We start from the raw sequence: 15110 nt of genomic DNA, 5'->3' as shown, positions 1-15110 counted from the left end.
TATGAGTAATATTAAATACATACTTAAATTATACACACTTATTACACACGATCATATGTATTAATTTACTATTTATACTTTTTTTGACTGATTCATTGAAAATTTAATTACTTGTGTGTCAATTATAAATTAAAAATTATAGAATGGTGTGAACAAGGAGTGATCATGATCATGATCGATCATGTCATGTATGGGTGGAGAAAAAGATTGGCTAGTACCCACACCGAATTTCTCTCTTTTTGTTATTTGTATTGAACCAAAGGTATAAGACCAACTCCATAAAATGCTGAGTAGGCCACAAACCCTACTCTTTAGAATCTTTTAGATTCCGCTCTTAACAATCACTAATCACAGATTATTATTTCTCAAACAGAATCTTCTACCTTTATGTTCCTCAGTCTCGAGTCACGTACGGCTTTTTTGTTTAGTTAATTAATTCTCTCTCTCAAACTAAAATCAAATTAATAATTAAAATTTTTCCTATAGTAATAATTATATAAAAGACAAAGTGGAAGAAAACAAAAACCATTGGATAATAAGAATGTTTTAATTAATCAAGTCTAGTATCGTTTAATATATGAGATGGGAGAAGATATAATAACAATAACAACACCTTGTCTGATAGCACTGTATGATGGCCAGATTATTCTGATTTTATTTGTCACTTGATCTCATCAGTATAGTTTGTTTGAATTTATTAAAGCCTAATCCCATTTATAATATTAAGTTTTCAACCATGTTTCTGAAAAAAAAAAAAAATCCAACCTTGTTAAATTTTATCGACTAATATAACAATCATATATTGTTTCAATTAAATAATAATTATATATCAGTTTTGGCATAACAGCTGACCTGACAGTGTCTAAAAAAGACAAGAGAATCACTTTAAAACCACTACAATCCACTCAACTTGAAATTTATGATACTATTACTAGTGGAGCGTATATATTCTCCCAAATATATATATGCATATATATAGAATTTTTTTTTTTTTGCTAAATTTTCTCCGTTACAAAAAAATAAAAGGAAAAACTTCATATCGAATTGGGAAATACACTGCATCAAAAAAAAAAAAAAACAAAAAAAGAATTGGGAAATATATATAGCTTCATTAATAAATATATTTTAACAGTTCACATGCATGAAAAAATAATAATGAGATTAGCCAATTTCGCAAGCACACATAAATAACATCTAAATTAGCCCCCACCATTAATAGCTATATATGCATTAATTTGACATATTTTAATATTATATATATATATATAAAAAAAAAATAGTAATGGAGAAAACGTCATCGTTTTGGAGTAATAATCGGTGGCCACAAGGCTGGGAGGGTGGTAATAATTTCAGATTTGGCAGAGGCATGGGATCTTGCTGACGTGGCAGCTGAGTTAGAGGCATGAGCTGCTTCTTCTTTGTCCATTTTCTCATCGTGGTTAATCTGCTGTTGCCTGCACTCTAGGCTGCAGTATGCACTAATACCTCTACAAATAAAAAATCATTGCCTTAATTAATTAACCAAAAACCAATTAATAATTCAATTTCATACATTTTACCATACTCTTCATTACATCAATATTCTATTATTTTTTAAAGATGAAGAGATCTACAGTAACTTAGGAACTTGATCTAAATGATATATCAGAATATATACCTATACATGTAAATATCACGATTAGGAACGAGGCGGCGATTGCAGAGAAAGCAAGCTCTAAGAAAATGAGAAGTAGTAGTAGTAGTATTGGTCTGAGACTGAGTAAAATCAGCGGAATTACTCTTGCAAAGACCGCCTTGTACTACGGCGGTGGTTGCCTTCTTGAGAGGGTTGTGTGGATCGAACGGCTGAGATTTGTCGTTGGTGTTCAGATCAAACGTGATCTCCGTCATACTTGTTGTCCTCTTCATCGACGTCCTAGCCCTCTTCCCCAACATCTTTGAACAACAAATGGTTAATAATACTCTGGTAAAATGGAAGGAAGGTAGTGTATTCTTCAAATCTAGAGAGAGAGAGAGAGTAGAAGAAGAAGAAGAAAGAGAGAGGAAATAGGAGAAGAAGAATTGGAAATGTAGTAGCATAGCAGCACACATAAAAGAAAAGCAAGAGGGCAGGAGAGAATCTGGGCCGTTGATCTCTCCGTTAAAGAAGTTAAGAGAGCGACGTGTGGACAAGAAGTGTCTGGTTGGATGTACCACGTCATCAATGCTTTTATTGAATTAATAATATTATTATTATTTTATTTTATTTTTGGTATGTGTAGTTGGCAATTGGGGAGTATGAGAACTTTGGATACTTCAATTTAAAGAAAATCTCATTCTTCAATGACCATGCGATGCGAGAGAGAGAGTTTATTGGGTAATTGGTGAGTTATTACGTTAATCAAAAACTCAAATGAATATATCACAACAAGGGATTCCTTTTTTATTGTAATTAATGGTTTGCCTATTATTATTATTATTATTATTATTAAATTATTATTTTTTGTACGGTTATTATTATATGAGCATTGCTATTGGGCACCAGTGGTGCCTAGCACCTTCTAAATGTGTCGACTTGTAATTGGCTAGCGATACTCTATAAAAATTATTATATTAAACTATATGAGACCCGATACTTAATTGCACCAATAGCGATATTGACACGTAGGAGGGTGCTAGGCACCAATGATGCCCTTTAGCATTTCTCTTATTATATTCATTTGATTAGGAGGAAAGGAAGAAAAAAAGTACAGTTGGTCCGCTTTTTTAAAAAATCAAGGTATATTATATATATCTAAAAAAAAAATCAAGAATGATTCTGAAAAAATTAAATTGTATACACTATTCTTTAGGGATGTTGATCAAATTGTCTACACCGCACAAACTACTTGCACCGTATCACATCGTATAAAAAATATAATTTAAATACAGTGCAGTTGTGGTTTGTGTTTGGAAAATTTGAATTTCTATACTTACAATGCCTTATAATTTTTTCCCTAAATGCATAGTTATTAAAATTGGTCATATATGACCACTTTACTAATTTCTCAAAGCTACCCCTCACATTTCAAATCCTAATCTTAGTCTCTCTCTTCCTCTCTCTCAACCCACACTCTCGGTCAGCCTCCTCAACCCACAAAAACCCGAAGCTATGCTCACGGTGATGGCGCACGGCGCAGGCGACTTCGACCCAGCCCATCGACGACGAGCCCACCCACCCACAGTGACCCAGCCAATCGACGACGAGCCCACCCACGCCGAACCGAAACCATTTCATTTTTTTTTTGTTTTTTTAGAAAGTTTAGATTTATTGTGTTTGTGATTTTGTTTGGGATTATTTGTGAAACCTATTATTTGTTAGATCTAAGAATTTTTGGGTAGAATGGGTGGATTCGGATCTGTGAATTTTTTTTGGGGAAGAAGACAGTTCGATGGGGTCAGTCCGATGGTCCCGATGGGTCCGGTCCGATGGTCTGATGGGTCCAGTCTGATGGTCCGATGTTATGGGGTTCGATGGTCCATTTTGTTTAGTTTTTTTTGCTTGAAATTGGTCTGGGTCCGATGGGCCCGATGCGTCTGATTCCGATGCTATTTTTTTTTAAAAAAAAAAAAATTGGCTTTGGGTCCAATGGACCCGATGGGTCCGATGCTCATTTCCCTGGGAATTTTTTTTGGCTTTTGGTCCGATACGCGATGGTGAGGGGGTGACGGGAGAGGGTCCTACGAGGTGGAGAGGGGGGCTGGTGGATACCGGTGCTGGTGGTCGTGCGGTGCTATTGGTGGTGGTGGGTCGGTGGTCGTCGGAGGTGAAGGCTGTGGCGGCGTTCAGCGAGAGGGAGAGAGAGAAGTTTTGAGTTTTTGATTTTAGTTTTTGAAATGGGAAGGGTATTTGTGGGATATTAGTAATGTGGTCATATATGACCAATTTTAATAACTATGTATTTAGGGAAATTTTTTTAGGGTATTGTAAGCATGGAATTTCAAATTTCCTGAAAGTGCAATACAGATTGTAATTTTAAATTTAATATTTTCAATTTAAAGTGTACTACACAATATATTATAATGTTATCAATTCTTATAATATGATTTTTATTTTATTTTTTCATATAAGAAGAAATATATATAATATATCTATATAAAATATTATTATTTTAGAAAAAATTTAATATAATAATCTGATAATTAGTATATATGCTATGATATTAAAAATTTAATAAGATTTTTTTTATATTGTTAAAACTTTATTAGATTGATTTTAAAATTTTAATTATAATATTTGATAATGATGATAGTGTAAATTGCTCAAATCGCATCACACTATTTCATATTTTCACAGTATAGTTTTTGCGGGTTTAAGATCTCGTGATGCGGTTGCAGTTTGAGAAATTACAAAAAATGCACATATGCGGTTTGGTTTGAAAAAAATATCACAACTCTCACCACCTGTAGCGCGAACACCTCTACAGTATCTTCCCTATAAAAAAATGTATACACTATCTACACATGATGTAAAGAAAATTATGTGGTCCTATATATAATGAATAATGATTGTGACACATTTAAATTACATATATTGGACTGAAAGGAAGAGCCTAGTCCTTATGTAATTGGTCTCAGACCAGAGCAGTTGAAGGAAATAATATTGGGGCCTAGGTTATTAGAACCTGCATGACAAGGAGAAGCAATTTCACCTAAGGATCGAGATGAACAACCACTGTCGAGAAAAAAATGGGGAATGGGGGTCGTTAGAGACTTAGAGTAAACAGAGAGTGTTATATTATTCAATAATATAATATAGATTAAAATGTGACAAATATATGTTATGGTAGGTTTTATGGTACTAAATCAGGTACGCGGTTGAATATTCCTAAATTTAATTATCATTGTACCCTAGCCCAATATATTTTCAGATGTATAAACATTAAATAAAAACATAAATTACATGAAAAGAATATATACCTCTTCCTTTTGGTTGATTAAAAACTCACATCGTAGATGCACCACACACAAGGAATAATGTGGGCTATTAGAATAAAGTGTATAATTTTGTTCTTGATTAATTCTCAACACATGAGCAAGAACTATTTGAGAGAGAAAAAAAGTAGCATGTGAAAAACTATCTTCTGGTGTCTGAAATCAGGCTTCATTTATAGTAGTTAATTCTCCATTAATTAAATCATATTTTATTATATAAATAAATATCAATAATCAAATTCAGTTACTGATATATCAGATGAAGGGATCTCTTGAGAGAATATCTCAACTAACTTTGAAGAAATATCTCAACCAATTTGAAATATCTTTAACCACTTTTCAAATTCAAATATTTATCTAATTGAATTAATTAACCCATTAATTAACCCAAAAAGACAAAATCAATAGGAACACTCTACTATGGTAGGTGCCTACCATGTCTCAATTGAGACAAGAATAGTGTCTTTTTCCTGACAACTTTTATCTTAACAATTATTGTCTTGACAACTTTTGTCTTTTACCTATTTAATTACGAGGAAGAGATCCGAAGAGAACCTCCTGCAGTACCGGCCGCTATGATCTTCCTATCAGCTCATACAGGCGCTCTAGCCGTTTCATTCCTTTTTGTTGTTATGATGTTCCATATTCAAAAAAATAAATAATTACTATTTTGCCAACTCAAAATTAATTTTTTCGAACAATATTATACAACTAATAATTCTAACTCCAATAAACTAGGTTATTTATTGAGTCTCAATATCAATCAAATAATCTTTATTTATTAATTTTAAGATTACTCCACTATAAATATGGAATTGAACTCTTAGTAATTATAGAATTATATTTACTGAGTTTTACTGCAATGTCCATCAATATAATCAATTCCAATGTTTAGCCCTCCTTGTGTTCGTTCGTAAGTAGTTTTAGTCAAAATATCATTTTACCCTTCTAATTACTTCTTTATCCTTTAGTACCGTTAATTTACTAGTGAAAATATAATTTAGATCTCATCTAAATTTATGCACAACTTTTCAGTTTCAGAATTAACAATTAAAGGAAACCAACATTCGATCCGTTAGAAAAATTAAGATTTCATAATTGTAGATCATGTTCCCAACTATCCACATTATTAGATTCCTAAAACAGAAGTTGTATGAATCATCTTCTCTAAGAAACTATAACGAGTGAATCAAAGAAACTAATAACATGAACAAGAGTTCATGATTACTTAAAATTTCAGTCAAACTACTATTGATCATCGTTATGATATAAATTAAGTCTTTATAGTAAAAAATATATTTGATAAAGACAATTTTATTCATATCGATCCTTGTCATATATAATCTTTATTATGTACAACACATTCACTTAGATGTTATACTACATCAGTAATCCGAACCAAGATAACTTGCACCAAAGAATGGGCATCAGTGAACCGTACTAGCAACCGTTGATTAAACATTATATAACTTTAATATGTTAGTGACTGTTTTATTCATAGCTAAGTGATCTTAGTTCTCTGTACAGCTACTAGTCACAACCTCATATATGAATAAGGAATCATTAGAAGAAATGTGACTTTTACTGATGCATTTGGCCAAATGCACCAGCAAAAATTGTCGGCATGATTATTGCAAATGCAAGAGGAATTGAATGGAAGTTCAAGCTTTGGGGAAATTCCTACTCAAGATGCCTTCACCAACAAAACCAAAGGATGTTCAAACTTTAACTGGAAGAATAGTAGCACTCAATAGATTCATCTCGAAATAACCTGATAAATATCTCCCATTTTTAATTTCTTGCGAGGCAATAAAAAATATGAGTAGAATGAAGAGTGCAAAAGGCATTCAAAGAAATAAAGAAACATCTTTCTACATCACCAATTTTGGCCATACCAACTATTGGAGAAACATTGTTCCTTTATTTGGCCATCTCAGAAAGTGCCATAAGCGCAGCACTGGTGTGAGAATAAGGTAGGAACCAAAAAACTGTCTACTATGTGTTACTGAGGGCAGAATCAAGATAACCACCACTCAAAAAACTCACTCTGCTTGATACATGAATCTCGAAAACTGCGACCTTATTTTCAAGCATACCCTATTAAAGTCCTTATAAATTAACCATTACGACAAGTATTGTCAAAACTCAATGAATCAGGGAGATTGACTAAATGATCGATTGGATTAGGACAGTTTGAAATAACCTACCACTCGAGGACCTCAGTCAAAGGTCAAGCTTTGATTGATTTTTCAATAGATAACTCAAGAGAAGACTCTAGAACGGGAAATAAAATAGAAACATGGAAATTGTTCATTGATAGAGCTTTAAACGAGAATGGCTCGAGGGCAGGAGTAATAGTAGTGTCGCCAGAAAACTTTTAAGTTTCACTATGCACTCAGATTTTAGTTTGAAACTTCAAATAACGAGGTAGAATATGAAGTCTTGTTAGCAGGATTAAGGATAGCCAAAACACTAAAAGTCAAGAACATCTAATGCTTCAGTGATTCAGAGTTAATCGTGAATCAAGTCTTGGGTGAATACCAAACAAAGGGGTTAAGAATGGCCAGATATTTGGAGAAAGTTCGTAAGAACTTGAAAAAGTTTGATTATTTTAAAATAGATTAAATTTCAAGAGAACAAAACTCTAATGTAGATTCCTTAGCAAAACTGGCGTCTCAATTTGACCTCAACAAATTAAACCTTGTCTTGGTGGAGGTACTGGACGAGTCGAGTATATGTGAAAAGGAAAATGTGGACATAGAAGCAAAAAAGAATTTCATTTGACTATTATTTTGGATTAATCGACAAAGTAAATTTAATTTAAAGTAAAAAAAAAAAAAAAAAAAAAACGCAAGACATAGAAGCGATACATTTTGATAAAAATAGAATAAAAGTAGGACTTTTCAATTACTAAAAAAAAAATACGACGCGAAATATTTCTTAGATATTTTATAAAAGTAGATATATTTTAAAAGATGACATGTGTCGTTAGAATAAAAGATGAAGTGAGAGTGCAAAAGACACCTATTTAACACTCCTCTATATTTTTACTGTGATAATTTAAAGTTTGATATAACCATTATTAATCATCCACTCCAAACTCCAATGATTGTTGATATTTTTAAGTGTCCAATAAGCCCAACCAAATGTTGCTTCATTATAAACCTCCAACTGAGCCTTTCCAAATTTTTGGTACTCTTCTTTGGTTGCTCCCTTCACTTGCCACTCGGCCACCCATTCCCCTGTTTGTCAAATAAATTAATGTATATAAATATTATCTATATATATATATATATTTTTGTTATGTAGTAGTTTGGGTTGTTAACGTACCAACGAAGGTGAGAGGTCCATTTGAAGTGGTAACATAACTCAAATCGCTTGTTCGATTAGTAAAGATGTAATCTATGTTTTGTTGGGGTGTCATGTTGTCGAATGTAGAGGAGAAAAGGTTGTAGTAATGAACGTCGATTACAATTCCATTTAAGCCATTTGCTAGAGGGAATAGCTCCCTTGCGTCAATGTTTCCTAGTCGATTTGAGAAGATAACATAAACCGTTGAGGAGTGCCTGCGAATGGCTTTGTATGCTTCCTTGTAATACTTGGTCAGTGTCTCTAGTTTCACTGATGGGGATAGAGGCTCGTTTAAGAGTTCAACTGCGTGTAGACTTGGACTCTTTGCATACCTATATATATTGTTATTAGTTAATTAAATATTTGATAACACATAAAATAAATTGTGAAGATGAAAACAACTGATTGACCTGGCTGTTAGAAAGTCTATAACATCAACAGTTTGGTGAATATTAGCATCAGTTTTTCCCCATTCAATTGAACCGTCTCGAGAAGAGCTATGCTCGAAACCATTTTGAGAACCAGGCCCAGCGTGTAGATCTATTATCACTTTCAATCCATATTTCCTACCAAAATTAATTTTAAAAAGGAACAATTTTAATTGGTTGAAATGTTTTATCATATCTAATTAAACTGTAATTATACAATGTTACGTACTCTGCCCAAGAGAAAGCCTTGTCTAACATTGTTAAGGAGCCCCCAACATAAGGCCGTGGGGGTCTTGGATCATTCGCTATCCACCAACCAACTGGTATTCTAACTGCATTTAATCCCTTTTCTGATATGAACTCGAAGTCTTTTTCAACTATGAATGTTTTCCAGTGATCCTGATCCATTCAAACTCTTTCTTTATATTCATTTTATTTGCAATTTTATATATGCTTAATTAACTGTTATGTTAGTTATAACAGTAGAATATATATATCATACCCTCATAACTTGTGGAGCTCTTATTGGGCCATAACCATTTGTGACTTGAAACTCTCCTTCCAATTTTCCAGAAATTCTAATCAAGAAAACGGATGGATCATCATCTCCCCATGTAGTATTCTCCTCTGCATAGTCAGCTGTCACCAGCTCCTCTGTTTTTGCCTGCAGTTTTTTTTTAAAGCACATAATAGGCCTGCCACTATGTATTTTGTTAAGATAAATTATTAATATTATTCATAAAAAAATAAAAAAAACCTGCAAGTAGAATCCATTGGAGGCTTTGATCCGAACACGGTTGGAATCATTGGAATTTCTTACAATGTGGAATTTATCAGAAATAGTTGTTATATTGGATATAGCCACTACTTTAATTTGATTTTCCTTCATGCTAAGACCCACGAATTGTTGGTTGAACACTCTGAAGTGAAATGTATTTTCATTGATCCTCCACAACTATAACAGAATTAAATAAAATATAATTTGTATCAAATGAAGAACACAATATATATATTTAAAATAAATAAAAATTATAACTACTTTAAATGTTTCCCAGCCCGAAGCAGAAGTTCGATTTGCTACGATGATAGTTCCTCCACCAGACTCAGCACAAAGGTACTTTTTTGTTGTAACAGACTTGAACTGAAGTCCAGTTCCATCCTGTTGATTTTAAATTTAGTTATAACAAATATGTATCAATGGGTTACTAAAAAATTTACTCATATATATAATTATTATACCAATAAGTCCTTGTTGGGGATGCCATCAAAGAGAGAAGGTTTAATCCAACCTTCTGTAACAAGCCAACCTCCCAGATTAACAGCTCTGAGTTTGAATGTAGAGTTGGAAATTGTTTGCCTTCCTTGTGAAACAGACACCATACAAAATAGGAGACTAAGGATTATTTTGATGGCCCAATTTAAAGCCATTTTCTTTTTAACTTCGTTTTCTCTCAATTGTACTACTACTACTACTATATATATACGTGGAATAATGTATTATTCGTATATGTTTTGGAATACACAATACACAGAAAATATCAAAGGTTTGACCCACAATTGGGAAGACTTTGAATGGTGATTCTTGCATGTTGTCAGGGGAAGAGAAAGTGATTCTCTGACTATGAACAGAGATTATTTCATTTTTAGATTAGGCAAAATCAAAAAGTGTGAATCAATATCGCAAGCTTACAAAAATATTGATAATGACATTATTAATTAATTTGGTAATTGTACACCATTATTCTAATTGCTTCACGATCACAACACGGCAAAGAACCACCTCTGTGTGGTCGATATTTTTCTTATTAAATCCATTTGTGAATTAAATATGTTACAATTTATTTGCACTTTCATTTTGGTGGTATTTTTTTATTAAAAAAAATGCTTAAATGCCTAAAAAAAAGTTTGGCAGAAAATAAATTAAAGGAGTCAATTAGTCGACGCTATGGACCAGATTTCATAAACAAAATAATGTCATTTTCAATTGTTGGTTTTAAAATAAATAAATTTGTGATTCTGCGGCGACAGTAGTGCTACGGTTTCCGTTTTAACGTGACAAGTTTGAGTAGAGGTGTTCGTGGTGTGGGTAGTGCAGTTTTTGACTATTTTTTCAAATCAACCTGCACATACAGTTTTTTCAATTTCTCAAACCGTACCTGTACTGCGAAACTAAAAAACCGCACTGCAAAATATAGTGCGGTGCGATTTATGCGGTTTGGACTATCACTAAATAATTAAAGTATCACAAATACAACAAAATTTGAGCAACACTTGTCAAAAATAACATAAGACTTGAAAATAAATATGAAAAAAAAATTTCAAGTTTTAACAATACAATAATTAGTGGGCTTAGGTTGACTTTCACATATTGGACCTAAATAAATATAAAAATTGGTATTTTTATAATATGTGGTGCGGTGCGGTTTGAACCGCATATTAACAATTCAAAACCGCAAACCGCACCGCACCGTGCGGTTTAAGAAAAATTCAAACCGCGACCGCATCGCAAGGAATTTCAAACCGCATTTTTTTGCGGTGTGGTGTGGTGCAGACAGTTTGAGCGGTTTGATGAACAAACTAAGCAAAAATGTGTTATCCTTACATGCATTACATAATATTTAAAATCTCATATATTACCAAAAGCTAACACAAAACGTGATACGTCTATTTTAAAAGGAAATCATTTCGCAAAGCCAGATCACAATAGGTTAGGCAATTATGCTAAAACAGTGCAGAAGCTATTAGATTTAGAGAGAAAAAAGAAGATGAAGAATTCTCTTGTATATTATTGGAATGAATTTGTAGAACGAAACAGAACAGTAACAAAATAGTTACTAAACGGTATAGAGTACAGACTCAACTTTTGACAGCTCACCCTAACTAACTAAACCATTCCTTGATACTCCATCTCTCAATATGGTACTCCCATAGGATTATACCTTTGAGGGTAGTCATAAACACTTCCTCATGTAAGTTCCTATGAAAAAAAAAAAAAGAAAAACAATATTCACATCCAATTGATGAGAAAACCATCAATGGACTGCAGCTAAAGCAAGTACTAATTTCACAGAATCTAATTTAGTAAATGGAGAAATGTATCAGAATAGTCGATTCCCTTTTGTTGGTTATAACCCTCAGCAACCAATCTAGTCTTGTACATTTCTATTGTCCCATCAACATTGTATTTTATTTTTATAAACCCATTTGATTCCATGGTATGTTGGTGGGGAGGGAGAAAAACAATAGACCAAGTGTCATTGGCTTGAAGAGCTACTAACTCAGCTGCCAAGGCCATCAAACATTTTTTTTTTACAACAATAATATTATGAATGATGATCAGGGCCGTCTCAAGGTATTGAGAGGCCTAGGGCGAAATTTGAAATGGGCCTTTTCTTTTTACAAAAAATTAAAATAATTTTTTTTTTTGCTCTGAGATATTATTTATTATTGAAATTTTGACACAATATAATTAACTCTTTTATCTTCATATAATAAATAATTTTTCTCACATATAACCTAACTTAACGTAATATTTAATTATAATTAATAGCATCTTTTATTGAAGTATTATATATTTTAAGACTTTTGTAAGAAAAAAAAAATCATTTTTAAATAATGCATTGAAACCCTACACAATCTTTATTAAATCTAATCAATGCCTTTAAATTTTTTAAAACAACCAAAATGTGAAAGAACCAAGAATCGAACCCAGTACCTAGCAACCAACATAAATTCCCTCTACCAATTGTGCTGTAAGACCTTTTATAAGAATGTTTGGACCAAAATTTATATATATACATATATTATATTTTTATTTTTATGTATATAATATTAATTTTAATTTTTCGGGGCCTCCAAATTTGTGGGGCCTAGGGCCTAGGCCCCGGCTGCCCCACCCTCTGGCCGGCCATGATGATGATTGTGTTGAATTGATGCTCTTCATATATAATTTTTTTTTTTTATATATATATATAGATATTTCACCATAATTGTACCACTAAATTGATAATAATACTTATTGAAATTGATTTATTACTAGAAGGATGGAGTACTAATGGAAGAATTCATAATTACTAATTTATAGAGTTACTATATTATCCTTATATATTTTTCTAATAATATTTGTTGATGGTATTTTTGTAATTTAAATTAATTGAATAGGGAGAATTCTAATGAGGATTTTAAATTAATGGATTTGTTATGTTATAATTATTTATCACCTATAAAATATGCAATATCAAAATTAAATTTCATACACAAAAATATTACACATTATTAAAAGTATATAACCATAAATCTAAAGCTTTTGATGATTCAAATAGGAGAAAGAACATAAATAGCGAAGCATACATTAATTCCTTCATAGAAATAATTAATTCAATGATGATGATCTTTGGGTAATAATTTTCCAAAAAAGACTTAAGTTCTCTAATTTTATATCTCAAAAAAAAAAAAAATAGTTCTCTAATTTTATTTTCGAAAAAAAAAATAAAATAAAAAGTTCTCTAATTTTTCTCTTGATGGAGGAAGATGAGAATAGAGTGACTTTTATTTCTTGTGGACCACTCACAATATATAACCTCATATAACTAGGGGAAATTTACAAAAATACTGGAATTCGGGTTAACTTTTACAAAAATACTGTCACACGAAAATCTTTTCAAAAATATTGTGTTTTTATAAAACACCAGTAAAACACAAAATAGAATAACTCAAAACAACAGTAAATAAACTAAAAAACATCAGTAGAACAACAGTAAAAACTTAACACAGTATACTGCAGTATTGAACTTATAAAAAATACTGTAAAAAAGTAAAAAATACCGCCTGACAGTACTTTTGTAAAAAAATGGCAAAAATTAGTATATCATGTAAATTTCCACTAGGTTATTAATTTTAAATTTTTCTAATTTAGTCTCTTAATAAATTAAAAATATCGCTTAAGGTATCTTAACATTTAGCTCACGGCACTTTAATATCCATTACCCACAATTACTAAAATGATCACTTTATTTGGAACAAACTTCAAATAGCAATATACCAATATATATGAGCCTATATTGAAGATTTTAATCCAACATGCTATCCTCTTACCTCTCCTTTCTCTCCTCCAATTCTTCTTGCCAAACAAAGGTATTTGTTATCTCCTCCCACCTCTCTCTCTCCTCTCCTCCCATCTCTATCCACTCTCCCTCTACTAAACATAGTGTTAGTTCTTCAGACCAATACACATGCCCAAAGTGCTATTGTTTTGTAGGTACACCTCCATTAACAAATATTGCAAAATCATCAAGTGATACATATGATCTTATTTTATTTTAATTTTTCGTATCATTAATCATATAAGTGATTAGGTGAATAGGTTTAAGCTATAACTAGAAAACTTGGATGCATAATATATATCTACTTCGAGGGTGGGAAAGCTAGTGATGCTTTTATTTGAATAAGTAGTGGTGGTACCAAGTTGCAGTCATGGATATAATTGCTTTGAATCTAATCCAAGCAAGCATGCCTATCTTTTCTAAGTTTGAAATGGTCAACCTTTTTAGAAAGTTTAAATGATATGTGCTCTCATCATCAACTAGTCATACACTTACAAATGAATATCATGGTCAAGATAAAGGTGCCACACATTTTAGATGAAAAAAAAGGCACTGAGAACATAAAATAAATGGTCCACTCATCACTATGGAAGATATATTATTAAAACAAGTGCAGAATTGAATCATACATATTGAAAGGCATGCCTTGCCTTGTCTTGCTTTTGCACCAATATTTTATTTTCTTCTAAGGTTGAAGTATAATATTATTGCCAAAAAAATATTAATTATAACGTACCAATTGTAAATTTTATCCTTCTTTATACCTTTAAAAGAATGAAAACTGTTACCAAATTTTCAAGACCGATCCTCATGGTCTAAACTGGTAAGAGTTTTTGCTAGAACTAATAAATAGTTATCACTTATAATTTGATGGTATGTTCTTTAGGCATCTCTTTCGTTATATATATATCTGGAATGAAAATTATTGGTTCGTTCACATTAATTTTTTAATTTATTTTCAATGCAGTAGTACGAACTAAATTATGCCAAAAGACTTAGCCACAAGTAATAATAGTAAGGTTGTGAACGGCATTGACCAAAAATATTTGAAACGATTAATTCTAGTATAATGATATCATTATCATTAGTATATGGTAGATGACTAGTACCAATTTAACCATAATGGTGAAGTTCTTTTGGCTGCTACGTACTAGTTGTTTTGTAGGGAAACCGCTCCACCCGAATAAATCGTCCAAATCAAATCGAATAAACTCATAAAGAATACAACCCGAAATAATATAATGAAAATCCAAATTGCCCAATGAATATAATGGAT

The 15110-nt window shown here is 31.9% G+C and overlaps 2 protein-coding genes across 2 annotated transcripts; both read right to left on the bottom strand.

Moving 5' to 3' along the window:
- Positions 1-1089: 1089 nt before the first annotated feature.
- Positions 1090-2071, bottom strand: LOC115702031 (protein INCREASED RESISTANCE TO MYZUS PERSICAE 1). Its single transcript, XM_030629493.2, has 2 exons — positions 1658-2071; positions 1090-1487 (listed from the first exon to the last, which is right to left on the bottom strand). Exons 1-2 carry the CDS (start codon positions 1933-1935, stop codon positions 1295-1297), a joined length of 471 nt encoding a protein of 156 aa, XP_030485353.2. The 5' UTR covers positions 1936-2071; the 3' UTR covers positions 1090-1294.
- Positions 2072-7883: 5812 nt separating this feature from the next.
- LOC115702021 (probable glucan 1,3-beta-glucosidase A) lies at positions 7884-10466 on the bottom strand. Its single transcript, XM_030629485.2, has 8 exons — positions 9972-10466; positions 9772-9891; positions 9490-9687; positions 9235-9396; positions 8962-9131; positions 8715-8870; positions 8284-8636; positions 7884-8195 (listed from the first exon to the last, which is right to left on the bottom strand). Exons 1-8 carry the CDS (start codon positions 10158-10160, stop codon positions 8014-8016), a joined length of 1530 nt encoding a protein of 509 aa, XP_030485345.2. The 5' UTR covers positions 10161-10466; the 3' UTR covers positions 7884-8013.
- Positions 10467-15110: the final 4644 nt, after the last annotated feature.

Source organism: Cannabis sativa, chromosome X, assembly GCF_029168945.1.
Source record: "Cannabis sativa cultivar Pink pepper isolate KNU-18-1 chromosome X, ASM2916894v1, whole genome shotgun sequence".
NCBI lineage: Eukaryota > Viridiplantae > Streptophyta > Magnoliopsida > Rosales > Cannabaceae > Cannabis > Cannabis sativa.
The sequence above is the reverse complement of the archived record's forward strand: the minus strand, read 5'-3'. Positions and strand labels throughout refer to the sequence as shown.

Coding starts and splice junctions, on each gene's coding strand:
- LOC115702031 (XM_030629493.2), bottom strand. CDS start 1,935: ATGTTGGGGAAGAGGGCTAGGACGTCGATGAAGAGGACAACAAGTATG. Junction 1,488..1,657: donor CGTGATATTTACATGTATAG/GTATATATTCTG, acceptor TTTTATTTGTAG/AGGTATTAGTGCATACTGCA.
- LOC115702021 (XM_030629485.2), bottom strand. CDS start 10,160: ATGGCTTTAAATTGGGCCATCAAAATAATCCTTAGTCTCCTATTTTGT. Junction 8,871..8,961: donor AAGGCTTTCTCTTGGGCAGA/GTACGTAACATT, acceptor TAATTTTGGTAG/GAAATATGGATTGAAAGTGA. Junction 8,196..8,283: donor TGGACCTCTCACCTTCGTTG/GTACGTTAACAA, acceptor TTTGACAAACAG/GGGAATGGGTGGCCGAGTGG.